Source organism: Mastomys coucha, unplaced genomic scaffold (genome assembly GCF_008632895.1).
Source record: "Mastomys coucha isolate ucsf_1 unplaced genomic scaffold, UCSF_Mcou_1 pScaffold20, whole genome shotgun sequence".
Lineage (NCBI taxonomy): Eukaryota > Metazoa > Chordata > Mammalia > Rodentia > Muridae > Mastomys > Mastomys coucha.
The window spans coordinates 94,439,459-94,459,086 of NW_022196903.1; the positions used below are offsets into that span (position 1 = coordinate 94,439,459).

The 19,628-nt window shown below is 42.8% G+C and overlaps 1 protein-coding gene across 2 annotated transcripts in view; it reads right to left on the minus strand.

The window, feature by feature from the left end:
• Shq1 (SHQ1, H/ACA ribonucleoprotein assembly factor) overlaps window positions 1-19,628 on the minus strand; it is a 106,445-nt gene that overhangs the window by 85,612 nt on the left and 1,205 nt on the right. Inside the window, exons 1-4 of one of the 2 annotated variants that reach the window (XM_031382755.1) lie at window positions 14,209-14,499; window positions 13,082-13,146; window positions 7,555-7,677; window positions 6,526-6,686 (exon numbers count right to left, since the gene is read on the minus strand). In XM_031382755.1, coding sequence (XP_031238615.1) covers window positions 6,526-6,686; window positions 7,555-7,677; window positions 13,082-13,146; window positions 14,209-14,351 — 492 coding nt within the window. In that variant the 5' untranslated portion in view covers window positions 14,352-14,499. Of the gene's footprint in view, window positions 1-6,525; window positions 6,687-7,554; window positions 7,678-13,081; window positions 13,147-14,208; window positions 14,500-19,628 lie in introns of those variants that run through there. The other variant, XM_031382756.1, reaches the window with a different exon arrangement.

Here is a 19,628-nt window from a genome sequence, read left to right on the forward strand (position 1 = left end):
GGGGGTGGTAGGCAGAACAATTAATTATCACACCAGAACAGACTTAAGGTTGTGAATGGGCTATGATCAGTGAGGAATGACAGAAAACTCTATATTTCAGAGGGTGGACTCTCACCCACACTCCTAGCTCCACATCATCAAGCCAGGCTTCCCTTTCTAACTGACGCCAGACTTTCCCTCTGGTCCAAATCCACATACTAGATTTCTTTCCATTTATGGAACACACATCTCAGACTCCACTCTGACCCTCTGCATCTATGGTGTCCTTCTCACTATAGTCCCATTTGTGTCACATTCTCCAAGGGTCACCTCTGGGCATCCGGGTCTAAACGGCCCCCAGTCTCACATACTTCCCTGTCTTCCTGTTACTACTGCCTTAGCTTATCTGTTGTCTACATGACTGCCTGTGTTCCCAGAGAATGCTTCATGAGGTGGGCGGTCTGGTCTACCTTCTTTTTCACTGTGCATGCAGTGTGTGTGCTGGTTAAACTATAGTCATCATAGAGGAGGAAATCTTAATTGAGAAAGTGCTTTCACAAAACTGGGCTGTAGGCGTGCCTGTAGGGCACTTTCATAATTAGTGCTTGATGGGGGTGAGGACAGCCCTTTTGTGTGTGGTACTATCCATAGGCTGTGGTCCTGAGTTCTATAAGAAAGTAGGCTGAGAAGATATGAGGAACAAGCTAGTAAGCAACACTCCTCCATGGCCTCTGCATTGGCTCCTGAGTCCAGGTTCCTGTCCTGCTTGAGTTCCTGTCCCGACTTCCTTCAGTGGTAGACTAAGATGCAGAAGTACAAGCCAAAAGAAATGTTTCCTCACCAACTTGCTCTTGGTCATGGAGTTTCATCACAGCAACAGTAACCCTAACTAGGACAGTAAGCCTGGCAGTCAGAAGAAAATCATTACTGAGTGCTTAGTGTACAGAGGCTGTGGACCTATCTGCTTGCTGGAATATAGATCCAGTAACAAGCACACAGATAAAATACCCAATCTCATTGGGGTGAACCAGGAAATACAAATGCAACTCTCTTCAGCTCTGCTTATGCTCCCCTCTAGTCTCATGACCTGAGGCCACCACAGTAATGCAATAGATAGGTCTCACACCACCTCAATATTCCCAGCCGGTCAAACTCCACCTGCATTATTCTGTACGTCTATCTTCCACAGCTTGGCTCAAACTGGACCCTGGTGAAAAACTACGGCAAACTAAAAAGCAAACGGCCTTCCTAAGCTCTGCACACATATGTGTTCCCCATGGAGCAGCACACTTTGGGGAAGCCTCAGAAGATGGGCTAAGCTGGTAGAAAGAAGTAGGTTACTGGGAGCAGGTCCTTCTGGTTTACTATCCCTCTCTACTTCCTGTCTTACACAGCTTCCTGGCCCTGTGATGTGAGCAGCCTCTGCCGCATGTTCTCATCACCATGAACGAGCTGCTCTGGCGTGCCTTCCCTATCATGATGTACAGAAAACATGAAGCAAAATCTTTCCTCACATAATTTCCTCCTATATGGAACTGCAATAAGAACAATGGGAAGCTGATGTGGAGTCAGACTGGAATCTGAAGAAAGACATGGCTAGTGGTAGAACACTTTCTTAGCATGCACGTGGCCTTGGATTCAGTCCTCAGCACCACAAAAGAAGAAAAAGTGTGAGGTATCAATCAACCATGGGAAAGGAAGAGAAAGAAGTTCCGCGGGAAGAAAAACATTCCCCTTTCTGTTTCAGAATGGTTGTGGCACTACCTGTGCCTGAGCAATCTGAAGATGAACACTGCCAGGAAAAAGTTGTGGAGGATTTAAGCCACGCTTGTGCACATTTACATCACAGATCAAACAGGACCCCATCCGGAAAGGGAATGAACTGTGTGCACATCTGGCCAGCTTGTCTCCTGGAGACAAAGCCCTTGGGGTCCCTGAAACAGCCAAAGGAAAGCAAGGGCCAGAAGGCCTGGCATCCTACAACTGAGGCTGTCCCTGGAGCGAGACTCCAGGATTGTGACTGCTGGCAGCCACCAATGCCAACAGCTTGTTGTGCAGCCCTGACTCTGAGCAGCCAGGGCAGTTTTCCAAAGGCACCCTGGTGGCTGGCAGAGATTTCAAAAAAAGGAAAGAAAGCGGGTGTGTGTGTGTGTGTGTGTGTGTGTGTACAGGGAAAGCGGAAGGTTGGGGCTAGTGAACGAGAATTTGCTTCAGCAAAAAATAATTTCATTATCAGATAAAATGGAGAAGCTTGCAAACAAATCTGTTTCGAAGGAGACAGGATTATGTCTTTGTAAATACTTAAATTATTCACCGAAGATATTATCTGGATGTGGGAAATACTGATTTTTTTCCTTTGTACTACCTTTTTTTTTTTTTATGAGTACATTGTCTTTATCATCAGAGAAAAAAAAACTATTTCCATTTCAGAAGAGTGGGGAGATACTAGCATACAACTAGGGAACAAATGTTTTGGGTGTGTCTTGAGGCAAAGGCTACAGAAACTAAAATTGTGAGACAGCACAGTATTAGAAAAGCCACTTTTTTTGTTTTGTTTTGTTTTGTTTTGCTTTGTGTTTTTGAGACAGGGTTTCTTTGTGTAGCCTTGGCTGTCCTGGAACTCACTCTGTAGACCAGGCTGGCCTCGAACTCAGAAATCTGCCTGCCTCTGCCTCCCAAGTGCTGGGATTAAAGGTGCGCGCTACCATCGCCCGGCTGAAAAAGCCACTTTTTAATGATATTATGAGACAACTGTTCAGAAGCCTCTTACTTATGTGATAACCTTTTTAGGAGCATCTATAGCTTCTTTACTAATTAACACTGTTAATGTTACAGGGTCATTTTTTTAGCCACTTGATGTGACTGTCACAAACAGAGCAGCTGTAAACACAGACCACTGCAAGCAATAGCAATTATGTAAGATTCTGAGAAAACATACTGACCTTACTATGACTTCTAAAAGTCTGATTAATCCCAAATGTTATGAAGAACATCACAGCCCTCAAATATAACTCATAAGAAAATCCCGCTTCTTTAAAGCTTTTTACTGGCTTTGTCTCCTGGTAAAAAATACACATGTCATAGTAAAGATGCCCGAGGACCAGTGTTGTTGGGCTGACTCACACAGTTCTCAGAAGAGTTCCATATCAACTCCCAGACTTGTGGCTTCAGCCTTCGGACTCTCTCTAGACTGCAAAGGTATTCAAGAACACACTATTTTATTTACAGTGTGTGTTAGAAGGGTTGGGCAGCACTCTCTATCCAAGCACTTCAGCAATAATTCAGACATATACACTAAATATGTAGTTTAAAATAGCTTTAAAAATATACAGAGGGCTGGAAAGATGGCTCAGTTGGTAAAAGCACTTGTCACGTATGGTGCTTTGGATGGGAAATGTCCCCCGACAGGCTTATACATGTGAATACTTGGTCAATAGCCAAGCAGTGCTGTTTGGGTAAGTTATGGATCTGTAGAGTCTTGTGAGAGGAAACTTTGAGAGTGGACAGAGAAGAAAAGCCTCTTCCCACTTCTAGTTCCCTCTCTGCTTTCCTGTGTGTGGATAAACTGTGATTAGCCTGCCACCAAGCCACACCTTTCCCACAATCAAAGACCCTCCCTTTAGAACTGTAAGTCATATAAACTCTGTCTTCCCTAAGTTGCCTTTGGTCACAGTATTTTATCACAGCAGCAGCTGTCAACCCGAGTTTGATCCCTGGAACCCATGGTGTAAGGAGAAGAATGAATCCTGAAAGTTTACTTCTGACCCCCACATACATGCTGTAACAGAAACACATCCACACTCACATGCACGAGTCACACACATAGACATAAACACAATCGTAATCAATTTTAAATGTACGTAACTTAAAACATACCAGGGAGAGCCAGCTAGGTGTGGTGACTCACTCCTGCCATTTCATCACTGGAGATACAGAGACAGAAGGATTACCAAAAGCTCAAGGTTAGCCTGATTTACATTCTGAGTTCCAGGCCAGCCTGAGCAATAAAGTAAAAACTTGTCTCAAAAAGGGAGAGGGGGAGGAAACGACCAGAACAAAACCTATGTTGTTTCGATCAGGTTTTAGTGCCAAATTAAACATGTTTGGAAACTGGGTATTCTCAGAGCCCTGGGCTCTCAGTGTTCTGTGCAGAGTGACAAGCCTCTGCTGCCAGCAGCACACACACTACTCACATTATAAAGCCCTGGAGTCCCCTCGCTTGGGTGGCCTTTTCTTTCTAAATTGAGGGAATGGGTTTTTTTTTTTTCTTAGAAAAGTAATATTCATTCTATGATGTTTGAAAAAGAGTTTAGCAGGGGCTGGCGAGATGGCTCAGCAGGTAAGAGCAGTGACTGCACTTCTGAAGGTCCTGAGTTCGGATCCCAGCAACCACATGGTGGCTCACAACCACCTGTAATGAGATCTGCCACCTTCTTCTGGTGCATCTGAAGACAGCTACACTGTTATGCAGGAGCGAGTGGGGCCTGAGCGAGAGGGGCCAGCAGAGGTCCTGAGTTCATTTCCCAGCAGCCACACACATGATGGTTCATGGCCATCTGTACAGCTACAGTGTGCTCATACACATAAAAAAAAAAAAAAAAAAAAAAAAAAAAAAAAGAAAAAAGAAAAAAAAAGAAAAGAAAAGAAAAAAGGAAAAGAGTTTAGCAATTTTAGATAGTTAAGCTAACTAAACAAACTAAGCATTTCTGATGGGGAAAGAGGAGATGTAATCATAGAGGGATCCATAGGGATCCATAGGGATCCTAACTAGACTAATAGTTCATTTTCTAAGGGGAGTGACAGATAAATATCTGATACTTTAGTCACACTATTCAGAAAGACAGAGTACTACCTGCATACATGTTCTGCAACACCATGTTATCTCAAGAGTATATATAACTTAAAGTACCACTTTTGTCAAAAAAAGCGAGGGGTGGTGTTATATAGTGCTTCTGGACTTGAAAAGGGAGGCAAGAGAACCAAGAATTCAAAGCCAGACTCAGCTATGTGGTGAGTTCCAGGACAGCTTGGAATAAATAAGACCTTGCATCAAAAAACAAAAGAGTATTTCATAACAATGTTGGCGTAAAAAGCAACCTAAATTACTTATAAATGATTTTCAATAAATACAAAAACTTCTGACCTAAAAGGGACTTGGCCTTACCTGAACTATGGTCCTCTAGCATCTTCTAAGCCAGGAGAAACCCTTCAAAGTGGACACATGCATCTGGACTAGATGTTACCAGTGTCTGGGACACTTTTAACCTGAATGGAGATTCTGAACTCAGCCATATAACACTTACTGGCCTCCGTTCACAGCTCTGGACAGGACAGCCACAAATAAAATGACCACAAACTAGCTTTTGGCCACACAACTAGTGAAACTCACTGCAGTTTCTGTCACAGATGCCACAAAGCGACTCTGTTCTAAACACTTGACACATCACCAGAACAACAAGGGACAGGAGTGGCAGAGGGAAACACAGACAGACCATGTTCTGCAAAAAAGTTTCCGAGCTTTTAGACGGACATATTCCCTCAACTTATTTGCTACTGAGTAAATGCCAATTTTGTTCTCGTGTAAGAAGCTTGAAAGTAACTTTGGTGTTTCAAGGGCAGGAGTCTTTATAGCGTCCTACACTTCCCAGAATTTTCTCTTATGTGTCTAGTATCTCATGACATTTTCACCACTTTACCAAGAGAGAACTACGTACATGTGGCCAGTGATCAAAGCAGTATCCCAAACAGAAGTGAAGCAGAAATATGAACAGAATGTCAACTTCTGGCTTTTCCTTGAGAGACTCAGATACACTCTCCTAATTGAGCACTGCACAGGGAAAATCTAAGATCCAAAACTCTGCAAGATCTGAAGTATCCAAATGAGTTTACATCTTGGTGGAGTTAACCTCCACCAAGAATAAACAGAATACAGTACCTACTGTATTAAGAACTGTGCATCAAGAACTAAACAATTTTATCAAAACACAACCTAGGGGAGGCACATACCTATAATCCCAGGGGAGGATGAGCAGGGGAGATAGTTCAAAGAGATTCTGATGTATGTATGTATGTATGTATGAATGTATGTACATATGTACATGTACACACACACACACACACACACACACACAAACACACACACACACAAACACACACACACACACACACGCATGCTCCCAAGTGTAAAAAAGCTCACAGGCTCATCCTCATCAGAAAATTCTGTCATGTACATGTGCAACAGAAGCTGTACCATCCCCTAGTATTTGATGTCCACTCCTCAGAAGCGTTCCTTAAGGACGTCCAGAAGCACGAGAGAGAGGTGTGTTCGTATTTAAGAAAGTTAGCTCTATCCTAGATGGAACTTTCCCTAAGGGCAGCATCAAGCTGGTCATAGAAGGGATGGACAACTGCATGACCCTTACATACAAGTAGCTTGCTACAGGCTCTAACTATGCCTCTTTCTATAATCTTCCTGTAAAAGTGCCCCTGGGAAGCAGAAATGAAGTTGAAACACCCTGTGTGCCACAGTCTTCCAGGACAGCATACCTGTAAGCGCTGAACCACACCGGCCCGCAGGTTTCCAAATCCATAGTGACACTGCGACTGCAGAGTACTTTCTGAGACCTCTTCATAAGGAGTCTGCTCGATTTCCCAGTCAAACTCTTCATCCTCATCGTCCGCTCCCTCCTCAGACACCCCGGAAGCACCTAAATGTGTTATATATTAGTTTATTGCTCAAAGTTCTGAGGTGTCTAGGAACAATGAGAGGAAGAAGTTGGTACAGGGAAAATGCCTATATTTGTACACTGAAAGCCCAGACAAGAATAGTGATCAGCCCTGCAGATCATGATGCCCAAAAGTGAAACCAGCCCAAATGTCCACCACAGGAGGAGGTAGAGATAAACAAGCAGAATCATCTATCATACAGTGATGAAGGTATATGGACTTGTGTTTTAACACAGATATACCTCATAAGAACATTGAGTGTAGCCGGGTGCTAATGGCACCTTTAATTCCAGCACTTGGGAGGCAGAGGCAGATGGATTTCTGAGTTCAAGGCTAGCCTGGTTTACAGAGTGAGTTCCAGGACAGCCAGGGCTATACAGAGAAACCCTGCCTCAAAAAACAAAACAAAACGAACAAACAAAAAAAGAACACACACTCTGGGAGTAATTATGTAAGCAACTCACAATCGGGCAAACAGGGAGGGTACTGGTGATGTAGGAGAGATCAGGGTACATACAGTACCTGGGAAGAGCATAACAGGAGGAAAGTAAGGTTTCATCCCAGGGTACTGGAAATAAACTCTACAGTCCGACATCTAGCAAAGGGTTCATATTATACATTTCTGGCAAGACAAAATGTTTTAATTGACAGAAGAAAAAATGTGACTGGTCTACTCATCCACTATGGTCCTGCCTTTGAACCAGATGAGCTACTTTCTCAGGACAGTTGAACTTTCCCTTTTTATTTTCTTCACTTGAACCTTTTTCCTCTGATTTTCTATTCCCAAGTCTCTTCCCTAGAAACACAATCGTCTTTGTCTTCATCTCCTCCCAACGACAGGAAGCATACCTATTTCTTCCACAAGTGGTTTGGCAGACCTGGATTTTCTCGGGGCCAGAAGAGCAGTTAACATGTTTAGCCCTTCAAAATGCTGGCCAGGAGTTTCCTTGGGCAATCGAATGGTAAAAATTCCTTTAAAAGAAATTGTTGTACAGTTAGACAGATTAAAATATTCAGACTTCATAAGTACATATAAGGGAAATGTAAGTATAGGTAATATATAATTCTGAGGAAAACCTTTATTAACTATGTAAGTGTTACAGCCCTGAAGGGAAAAGCTTCCAATGGAAGCATTACAGCTCTGCTCAGGGGAGGAAAGGGTTCTCCAATGCAAATGTTATAGCTCGTAAGGTATTTTGGTAGTTGGGAGCCAAGGAATACCACAAAGTTACACACACAACAAAACTCATACAAAACATTTACTGGGAGGAAAAACCAAGGAGGCAGCCAAGAACGAAGCAGAAGATGGGATTTATATAGGGTTCCTTGAGTGGGGGAAGCCGAGGTAGGGATGGGGATGGGGGTGGCAGAGCTTTCCAGAATGGCCTGGGATGGGAGGGATTACGTGGCCCAATCTTGAGGCAAACTCGGGTATTAGTGGAATTTTTTTTTCTGTAGGACAAAACCTGGCCACTCTCCTGCCATCAGGGGCTGGGACAACCATTAAGAGTTATTAGGAAAGCCTGCGTGAGGCAAGGCCTGGCCCTGGGGCTCCTCAGGCAGGGAGGCTGGTTGCTCCTACACCTGGAGGGTCAGCAGCCTGAGTAGTCTAGGAGGTTTCCAGGAGTGAGGCTTCTGCCCACTGCAGGAAAAGCCATCCTGAAGCTTGAATTGGCCACAATAGCCAACAAACTATACATCTGAAGAGAATTAATATCCGCATGTAAAGAGCTCAAAACACAAAATACTCAGGCTGGGCTGGAAAAATGGCTCAGTTGGTAGTGTTTCTCAAAAAAACAATAAGGATCTAAGTTTAAATCTCTATATTCTACATATACAATAACTGAGCACAACATCAAACTCATAACCCCAGTGCTGAAGAAATAGAAACAGAACCCCTGGGGTTTGCTGGCCAAGCTGAAGCAGCAAGATCCTAGCGCCAAGTTCAGTGAAAGACCTTGTCTCACTACGAAGACTGTAATGAAGGACAAACCCAAAAGTCAGGCCTCTTGTCTACAGTCACATGTTATACACAGACACAAACTAGGTAACAAACCACCTACAAACACACACACAAAATAGACAAAAACAACCAACCCAACCAAATGGCAAGTAAACACAGGGGGAAAAAATGGTCAGCATCCTTAGCCAACAAGGAAATGCAAACTACACTGATATCCTACCTCAGCTCAGTCAGAATGCCTCTTACAAAGGAAACCCAACAGTAATGTTGGCAAGGATGCAGAGAAAAGCGAACTTTTAGACACTGCTAGTGAGAACATAAACTAATCTTACCACCTGGAAAATCAGTAAGGATGCCGCCCAGAATACTAAAACCAGAACTGCCAGATGACCCAGCCACCACTCCTAGGTATATACCCTAAGGAGTCCAAGTCATCATGCCACATCTAGATCTTCTACAGCACATTCACAACAGCCAAGGTTATGAACTCCGTCTAGGTGTCCATCAACAAATAAATTATGTATCTATGCAACGGGTGTTTACTAGTCATAAAAAGAATGAGATGGTGTCCTGGGCAAGAAAATGGATATACCTTGAGATCATATTAAGCAACATAAGCCAGACTCAGATATGCTTTGTCTCATTTGTGAACCAGAGTCTTTCTATAGATGCATGAACGCATAGGTAGTCAGGTAGGTAGGTAGGTAGGTAGGGGATAGACAGAGATGATGGGTAAATAGATGATAGAGACACAAATGGTATTCACATCACACACACCTCATGAATGAGACATGAAAGCTAGGGAAACTAGGGAAAAGGGGAAAGGACGCAAGTAGGAGAGGGAAAGGGGAGAAGAGAGAAATGAAACAGTTTGGAGTTGTGAATATATGATATACTTGAAAGAAATTGTTTTCATGAACCCTAACACCATCCGCAATGAATACACACTAATGAAATATTTTAACTAGATTATTAAAAAAAATAATTCCTTATGAGATTGTAAATTTTTGCCCTTATTATAGATTTAGTAACTATAAATCAAGAAAAGTCTTAAAAGGGTCTTTCCCAACGTTGTCTCTTCGATCAGCAATTACTGAGTCCAGCTGGGTGGTGGTGGCGCATGCCTTTAATCCCGGCACTTGGGAGGCAGAGGCAGGTAGATTTCTGAGTTCAAGGCCAACCTGGTCAACAGAGTGAGTTTCAGGACAGCCAGGGCTACACAGAAAAACCCTGTCTCGAAACAAAAAAAAACAAAACAAACAAACAAACAAAAAAACCAAAAAACCCCAAAAAAACAAACAAAAAAAACAAAAAAAAAAAAAAAAAAAAAAAAAAAAAGAAAGAAAAAGAAATTACTGTGTCCAAACCACAGAAAGCTTTAGTATCACCTAATACCATCTTAACCTAGTCAAAATATCCAAGCTCGAAGAGTACCTACAAGTCAGGGGCTGAGGAGGCAATAGCACTGACTGACAGTTACTGACAAAATATGTATTTCTGGACTACGGGGGGAAATCAAAATACTTAATCCAAAGAGTAGCAATGGCTTTAAAACTACATCAAAGCAATTATAGCTTAATAATTTCTTTAATAACTCTAGAGATTTTTTTTCCTTTTTTTGAGACAGCTTTGCAATGTAGCCCTCGCTAGCCTCAAACCCACATGAAACTATGCTCCTCTCTTAGGTTCCTGAGCACCAGGATTACAAGTGTGTACTCCCATTTCCAGCCTACTGAGTTAAACACTTACCTCTTCCATCACATTGACATGCAACCCAATACATCAGATACAACCCAGCCCAGACACCCCCACATATTCAACACCTCAACTCTAAGTACTTTATAGTTTTGTTTTACTTTTTAGGATTTATTTTATAAATTATGTCCTCACGAGTACAAGTGCCTGGGGAAGCCACAAGAGGGTGTTTGATTCTGCAGAGCTGGACTTACAGCAACTATAAGCCTCTGTGTACTGAAAACCAAAACCTTTTTTTTTTTTTTTTTTTTTCCGAGACAGGGTTTCTCTGTGTAGCCCTGGGTGTCCTGGAACTCACTCTGTAGACCAGGCTGGCCTCGAACTCAGAAATCCGTCTGCCTTCTGCCTCCCAAGTGCTGGGATTAAAGGCATGCACTACCACCGCCCGGCTTTTTTTTTTTTTCATCCTTTTACTGAGGAAAAAAATATTTAATATTTTGTATAAGGAATAGTGCCCAAGGTACATTCCTGACCTCAGCCCCACACACTCCTATTTTGTAAACTTATAGGACAGGGTAGAGTTGGAATGGAAAAGCAAGGGTTGAAGATGGTTGAACAGTTGGGAACAGGGGTGCAGAAAGAATGACAACAGCCGTAAGTGCCAGTCAAACACTTTTCATCCCTGCAGCAAATCAGATACCAACCAAGTGTCTACAATGGTGATCCTGCCATGGATGCAGAAGAAATACTCAGTATTAAAGGGAGAAAACGATAGCAGCTACGGCCACAAGGAGACACCAGGAGAGTACCAGGTTTGCTACTCCTGTCATAAGCTAGGAAAACTGGCCTCTCCCATCGGGAAGGCAAGCCTACATTTCACCCATTTCCTTGCCTTACCAATAAAAGCAGTACATGCTCTGAACAGCCGAGCTATCTCTCCAGCCATAAAGTTTCATAATTTCATTGTCATACCCACAGCTAGGCAGCTCCCTTAGACTTCATTATCACATCATTACAAGTGAGAATTAATCATGTTTCTTTAGTCTCATTCTCCCCAGCCCTTCACCCTAGCTCTCAATAGTTACTGAATAAGTTACATAAGAGTACTATACAAGCTATGCTCTTTAAATTAAAAAAAAAAAAAATACTACTATGTATCCATGGGGTTGGGGGATGGGACAGGCTGTGCTATAACTCATGTGGCAGTCTGAGCCCAGTCAGTTTTCTCCTTTACCTTTACATGGGTTCTAGGAACTAAATTCAAGTTACCAGGTTTGCTACACAAGTGCCTTTGCCCACTGAGCTACCTTGCTGGCCCCTTAATCCAAACTCAATCCAAAAGAAAAGACAGGAGCTGCTATATGAGTAAAATTCATGGATTTTGTGGCTAGCTTAAAATGGGGGCTTGTCAATCATGAATAGAAAATCTAATTACTCTTAAATTTTTTCCATGCATAATTTCTCTCCTACCTGTTATTAAAATTGAAGTTTGAAAACTGTTTAAGAAAATTTTCATTCAAAAGCTTATAAACCACCCATCCATTTTAAAACCAATCATTTCAAGTTGTTTACTTTAAACATGTGTTAAATATAGAAACAACTCCTGAAGATTAAACTAGAACTTTTGATTCAAATTTACTTTAAAGATTATTGTAAAATATTTTAAAAGACTAAGGAAACTGCTACCTGTCAAATAGACAAGTAGATAGACAACAGGCCCTAACATTAAAGAAAGAGTTATACAGCATATAGTGATTGCTACACATCTGAAGGTCCCCATGGTATCTTTAGAGACTACTACCACATGGGCACTATAACATAAGGAATCCACCAAATCCTACCCAAGACTGGACCTATGGCTCAGTCAGTAAAGCACTTGCCTAACAAGCAGGAGGTCCTGAGTTTCATTCCCAGAACCCAAATGAAAACCTAAGATGTAGTGGTGCATGTGTGTAATCCTCCAGCTGGGGAGACAAGACAAGAGTATTCTCAGGGCTTACTGTCCAGCCAACCTAGCCTGAGAAGCAACAAGCAAGAAACCTTGTCACTAACGCATTCCTGAGGATGACATCAGAGGTGGTCCTTTGGTTTCCATTTGCACGTGTGCACACATATGAACCCACAAATGGATACAACTCCCCTCAACACACCTATACCTACATATGCAAAACCATCCTTGGAGTCACACTGCCACCATCCTCGGCTCTGCAGGTCTGCTCACAAAAGGCTCATCACTGATAAGCCTGCTGAATACTTACCTTCCCTCACAGAATGAGCAGATAGGGAGTATCGTGGGACCCTCATCTGATTACCCAGCCACACACCCGCCAACCAGTGTATGATACAATTCTGCCCCAACTGCATGTGGTCGTGGGGGAAGAGCTAGAATCTAGGCTGAAGGGAGGGAGCTCAATCTATGCAGCCCTGAGGAAGCCGTGCAGCTAGATCGTCCACTGTGGCTATTTCAAGATCACCAATATTCCTGCCCAAAACCCCTTGCCCACTACTCTGTAACTTAATAAACTCAATGGTTCCCCAGTGAACTTTGGTGGAATCACATTTAGCTTTTCAATGGGACCTTAGGAGAATGACCCTCCTAGGGAAGGAATTTTAGCAACACGGGTACACATGCACATGCATGTACACGTGTATACACACACACACACACACACACACACACACACACACACAAAATCTATCTAAAATCCCAAACCATACCTTTATCTGCATCATAGGATCCTTGCTCAGATCCATTTTCTATAATCCTTCCAGGCAGTGTTAATCTGCAGATTTAACATAAGGAAGGTGATCATCAATCATAGCATAGTTTTAGCCATCAAAATCTATCCACCATCCGAATGGCAATTGTTAGGTGCTTCTTTCACATTTTACAAGCTAAATAACCTAGATTCACTCTTCAACTAAGAAAATAAAAATCAAATGGAATACTTTAGTTACTAATAAAATAGAGGGGGTGGCGGGAAATCTCACAAAAAAACGTTAGTTAGCAAATGATTTGCTTGTTCCGATTTACTTTTTTAACTTAATTATAAGCTAAAGGTTATTTTAGTTCTATAGGTAAAGAGAAAATAGTATATACAGGGTTCATTACTATCCATGATTTCAGATATCCATTGAGGAGCCTTGGAAGTATCTCTCATAGGTAGGGAGTGACCTACTGTATTTTCAAGTTGGCATGCTAATTTAAGATCTAACTTGGCTCCCATAGGAGCAGGGAAGAAACCCCTTTGGCTGCTGCTTGACTCAGTTTGAAAAGCAAAGGGTAACTAATGAGCAAGTTTAGGAAGAAGACTCTCACAGCATCCACCGTACAAGTGGGTTAGCTTGTTCTTTGAGTTCTGCTTAACTCAAAGTGCAGTATCAAAATTAAAATAACATGTGCGCATTTAAGAAGCTGCCTCCCTTTCACACTGAAGGTGGCGAGTGTGAGCTGCCACAACTGTTTTGGTTCAACACGGAGAAAAACCTTGACTCGCAAATGCTAAATCAAGCTCGTATCTCCTGGCAGTCAGACAGAATAATCTGATGCCAACGGGACCTGGGAAGGACAGGAAGCAGAGACAAGCGGGCGAGAGTCAAAGGACGGAGCAGGAAGGATCGAGAACGAGGGTGACAGGACTGACACTGGATGGGTGGCCCCGAGCTTGGAGGAGGGATCCACAGATGCCACAGGAGGCGATCCTGCGGCAGGTAGACTGCGAGCCTGGAAGGAGCCGCCTCCGAGGCAGCAGAGAAGAGACCCGCGAGTGTGTGTGCGCGAGCGCGGAGTAAATCGCGAGCGCGGGCCCCTGAATGACAGCGGCACACCGGCGGCGGGAACTCGCCTCAGAAAGTACGGCTTGGCGTAGAACTTGAAGTCCACCCCCTCGAAGTATACGTCGAACTCGGAGGCGCGCGCGTGGGGCACGCGGATGGCGACGGTGAGGAAGTCGTAGTCCTGGGTCAGCTCGAACGCAGGCGTAAGCATCGCTGCGCGCGCCTGAAGCCACCACAGCCCCGCTCGGCACCCGACAGACAGGTCCCCACGCGACCGACCCGTGCGGTCGGCCACAGCGCTTCCGGATGGAGGCGGAAGTGAGTGCGTGTGGGGCCGGAAGTCCCGCCCTGCGCCAGTCTCCTTGGAGATGGGACGCTTTCGCTAGCTAGGCGGAGTCTTTAAACGAGCTGAGAAAAGATGCCCTGGAGCCAGGCTTGTTACGAAACTTTAATAGAGGGAAATTTTTCGAAGAACTGGAACTCTAACCGGGAAGTTTGCGGACTAATGGGAACACGAAGTCGCTTTAGACTCACTAACGTCTGTTTTTGAATTTCTATGTGGGCGTTTCCCATTTGCACGACCTTAAGCTACAAAACTTCTCTATACTTCAGACACCTCTACTATAAAGGGAGGATAATATTATTAGTCCAGCTTCTTCAGATGCTGTGAGGATAGCATGGAGTAATTCATGAGGAGCGCTGTACCCTTCAAGTAGTCAGCACTCAGCAGGTTCGGCAGTAGCCACAGCGTCCCTACGTCCCTACGTCCCTACGAGGTTCCTTTCAGTTCTCACCTGTCATGCTAAAAATTGCCCCCCTGGTGCCCTCTCCTACCCCTCCCCCAGCTTCCTCTCTCTTTTTTAGTACCTTCTTTGAATAGTTTTCTCATTGTAGTATGTGGAATACGTGTCCTCTAATCTAACCCACACTGCAAACTCCAAGGAAAAGTAAGGTTAAACAGGATGAATCCAGATGACTCGTCAGTGCCGTCTCTGAAGAATTGTACTTCTTTTTGGTTTTGCTTCACTTTTCTGTTTTCATACACTCGTCAGAAACCATCCTTTGTCTCTTTTTTCTTCACGTTAATTCTTTTTAGTTTCTCTGTCATGCTCATTCTCCCAGTGCCTTTCCCACCACTCTCCCTCTTCCCCATTATACTCTCTTGGGCTTCTTCCCCACCTCATTTCTTTTACAGGAACTAGCACAGCCAAATCTAGTATTGTGCTGGCTGGTTTATGTCAGCTTGACATAAGTTAAGATATTTGAGAGGAGGAGGAAACCTCAATAAAAAAATGTTTCCATAAGATCGGACTGTAGGCAAGCCTGTGGGACGTTTTCTTAATTAGTGATTGATGGGGAAGTACTTAGCCCTTCGTGGGTGGTGCCATCTCTGGGCTGGTGCTCCTGGATCCTATAAGAGAGAAGGCTGAGCAAGCTCCATGAGCAGCAAGCCAGTAAGCAGCATCCCTCCATGGCCTCTGCATCAGCTCCTGCCTCCAGTTTCCTGCCTGGTCTGTCCATGATAAACAGAGATGTGGAAGTGTAAGCCAAATAAACCCTTTCCTCCACAAGTGGCTTTGGTCATGGTATTTCATCACAGCAATAGTGGCCCTCACTAAGACAAGTATGAATTCCCTGTTTATGAGTGCCAATAGAGTAGCTGGGCTCAGTGGCTTGCACCTGTAATCTCAGCATGCATAGGAGGCAGAGGCAGGAGGATTGTGCAAGTTTTTGACTAGCCTCGGCTATATAATGAATTCCAGGCCACACTACATATACTAGTTTGCATTCTATTATGATAAGGACCATGACTAAAAGTTACATGGGAAGGAAAGTGTTCATGTACCTTACATTTCCAGGACACGATGCATCCTCCAGGAAAGCCAAGGTAGGAGCTTGAGGCAGGTGTTAAAGCAAGGACCATGAAGGAACGCTTCTTTCTTGCTTGATCACCTTGCTCTTCTATACAGGCTAGGATCACTTACCTGCCCAGGGGTGGCACCATCCAAGTATGTGGGGCCTTCCCTCCTCAATCAGTAACCAAGAAAATGTCCCCATAGATTTGCCTACAGTCCAAAATGATAAAGACATTTTCTTAATTGAGTTCCCCTCTTTCCATATGACCTCAGCTTGTACCAAGTTAGTTTAAAAAAAAAAAAAAACCTAACCAGCATTCTGGGCTACACAGTGAAACTCTAGCTCAAGACAGCACTAATTAGAACAAAACCAAATAGTAAATGTTGATAGAAAGGGTTTAAAACTATTTCCTTTGACAGTATAGATACCCAGATATCCACAAAAGGCTTCTTGACATCTGGCTTTTTATGATTCTAGGGAAACAATCTTGAAATTTAATTGGGACTCAGAAAAAGAAAGTGTTAGCATTAGATGGTTTCCTCCAGCTATGTAGCAGAACCACGGTAAACTCGTTCTGATTCCTCCTCCTCCTCTTCTCTGGCAGCTCTATGAGGAAGCCATTCATATTCTGTTCACTTGCACAAGATCACGCAATGTGTCAGTGTCTTGGTGGGCTCAAGGTTAGTCTCATTCTAGGTCCAGGCTCTAAACCACTAAGGAGCTAAAACCTCCTACATCTTGGTTTCATACTCAAAGGCCAGGCTTACCTTCCTTAGACCATATGAATCCTTAACAGTAATAGATAGTCAATTTTTACAATGAATTGATGCCAATCTGGGATTAGTAAAGCGCTTAAAAGATTCCCCTGAGATTGCCTCTGGCCAATTACTCCAAACTCACTTCCCAAGAAGGAATCTTTATATCTACCATGGGACCTCATTCCTGTAGGTCACAAGCATTAATATTTTTAATTATTAATGACAGGAAATTAAATGAAACAAGCTATGCTACACAGAGAGAGAGAGAGAGACAGAGAGAGAGAGAGAGAGAGAGAGAGAGAGAGAAAGAGAGAGAGAGAGAGAGAGAGAGAGAGAGAGAGAGAGAGAGAGAGAACAGACTGTATCAATCACACTGTTCTTTAGTCGGGATTTATGCAATATCTTCTGTATCTCAGAAGTGCTTATACAGTGGGGTTTGTCATGTGGGGAAAAGAGGATTTGAGTTCCCTTTCTCCCTTTGTAAATCGTTTGCTTTATTTTTTAATTTTTAACTGTATTTTATGTGTGTAGGTGTTTTATTTGAATGTTGCACCACCTGTGTGTCTGCTACCTGTGCAAGCCAAAAAGAAGGCATCAGATCCCAGGAGCTGGAGTTACAGACAGTTGTGAGTCACCATGTGGGTGCCAGGAATTGAACCCAGGTCCCCTGCAAGAGCAGCAGATGTTGTTAATTGCTGAGCCATCTCTCCAACCACTAGTTCACTTAATTTTTGCATTTGTTTAGTGTTAAGTTACACAAATTACATGTTTTTTCTTCTTTTAAAAATGTAACGTTGTCTTTTGCCTGGTATACAACTTTGGTTCTCTCTCTCTCTCTCTCTTCCAAAGCCAGTTCCTCCACCTGCCTTTGCAGGCTCTTTTGTATTTCTACAGACTTTTCCATGCATGCTAGGAATTTGCATTTAGACTCCTTCATAATTTTTCCTTACTGAGGACAAGTATATAGCCTGTCACCTTTGTTTACATTAAATCATTACCTCTTCTAGTCTAAAAATATGATTATGACCTATGAGTTTCAAAATTAAACATCAAATTTAAAAGATAAGCTTTCCCCCCATGTTATGTATTTCTTTATATTTTAATAGATTGTTTTCTCACATAATATATCCTATTTGCAGTTGCTTTCCCTTCCCTCTACTCCTTCCTGTTCCTCCATGTTTACCCTCCTATCAGGATCTACACCCTTTCTGTCTCTCATTAGAAAAGAACAGGCTCCTAAGAGACAATAATAAAATATAAATAATAAAATAATAATAAAAATAAAATAAAAAATAAATAAATAAAAATAATAATAAAATATAACAAAATAAAATATAAAATAAAGCAAAAACTAACTGTCATGCTGGAGTTGGAGAAGACAAACCAGTAGAAGGAAAAGAGCCCACGAGAAGGCACAATAATCTGAGACTCACTCGTTCTTACACGCAAGAATCCCATAAAAACACTAAACTAGAAGCCATGATGTATTTGCAGAGGACTTGGGACCAACTCACACAGGCCCCGGACTTATTGCTTCAGTCTCTGTGAGTGCATATGAACTTTGCTCATGTTGACTTAGAAGGCCTTGTTTTCTTGGTGTTTCCTCTTTCATGGGTTCCCTGAGCTCTGAGGGGAGGAATTTGATGGAAACATCCCATTTAGGGCTGTGTGTTCCGAAAGACCAATTTTTCAATAAACAATTGTGAGGTACTGGAAAGTCTCTTAATGGTGAAATACCCCTTGCTTCCAGAAGGTGGCGATCACCTAGGCGATTAAAACAACACCAACTCAAAGAGCATGTTGTAACCTTTGAGTTTAAAGCAGATAAGGCTATTTATATCTCCAGTCCATTCCCTGAGCAATTTGGGCAAGGTAGTGGTCTTCTACATAGAATTTTCAAGCTTGACCATGGTTACTATGTTTCATTTTGTTTATTATTTTAAAATTTGTATTGTTTTTTTCTTAAAGACAACATCTTAAGCTGTAGGCCAGGCTGCCCTTAAACTCATGATGTAGCCTGGGCTGACTTCAAACTCATAGCAATCCTCCTGCTTCACTTTTGAGTCCTGGGATTTTAAGGGTAAGACACCACATCCAGAAGGCCCTGCTAACATTTTTGATAAGAACCTTTTAAACTTTTACTCTATTCAAAGACATACAGGAAGATTTTAAAAACCAAAAATGGTCCCCTACTCTATAGTTTCTCTTTTTCACTTAGCACAGCATCACAGTATCTCCATTTTATTATATTTTTGCTAGTTACATGTTTATACATAACTGTACCCTCCTTAGTTATTAGCATTAATACTGGTACTAAAAAAAGAGAGAGAACCGGATAAAGTAATGGTTCATTTTGAAGAAGGAAAAAATGAAACTAATGCTAGGATCAACAGCATAGATTACAAAACTAGATTCAAAAGAAAATAGTTAAAATGCCTCTTCCTTGGGGTGCCATTTTTGTTTTTGTTTGAAACTAGGCTTATTCTGTAGCCCTGACTATTCTCAAATTCACAGCGCCCCTCTTGCCACAGCCTCTGAGGTAGTAGAGCTACAGGGCATGAACCACAACACCCAGCCTAGACTAAGTAAAGTTTGGGTAAAGACACTGGTGGCCAACCGATCAATGTTAAAGATGCTTAAGAACAGTGACAAAGGGTGCTGTGGTGGCTTGAGTGAGAATTCCCCCTACGCCCCAGCCCTGCCATAGGCCCATATACTTAAATGTTCCAATCACCAGTTGGCGGAGCTGTCTAGGAAGGATTAGGGGATATGGCCTTGTTAGAGAAGCCATATCATGCCGGGTGGTGGTGGTGCATGCCTTTAATCCCAGCACTTGGGAGGCAGAGGCAGGCAGATTTCTAAGTTTGAGGCCA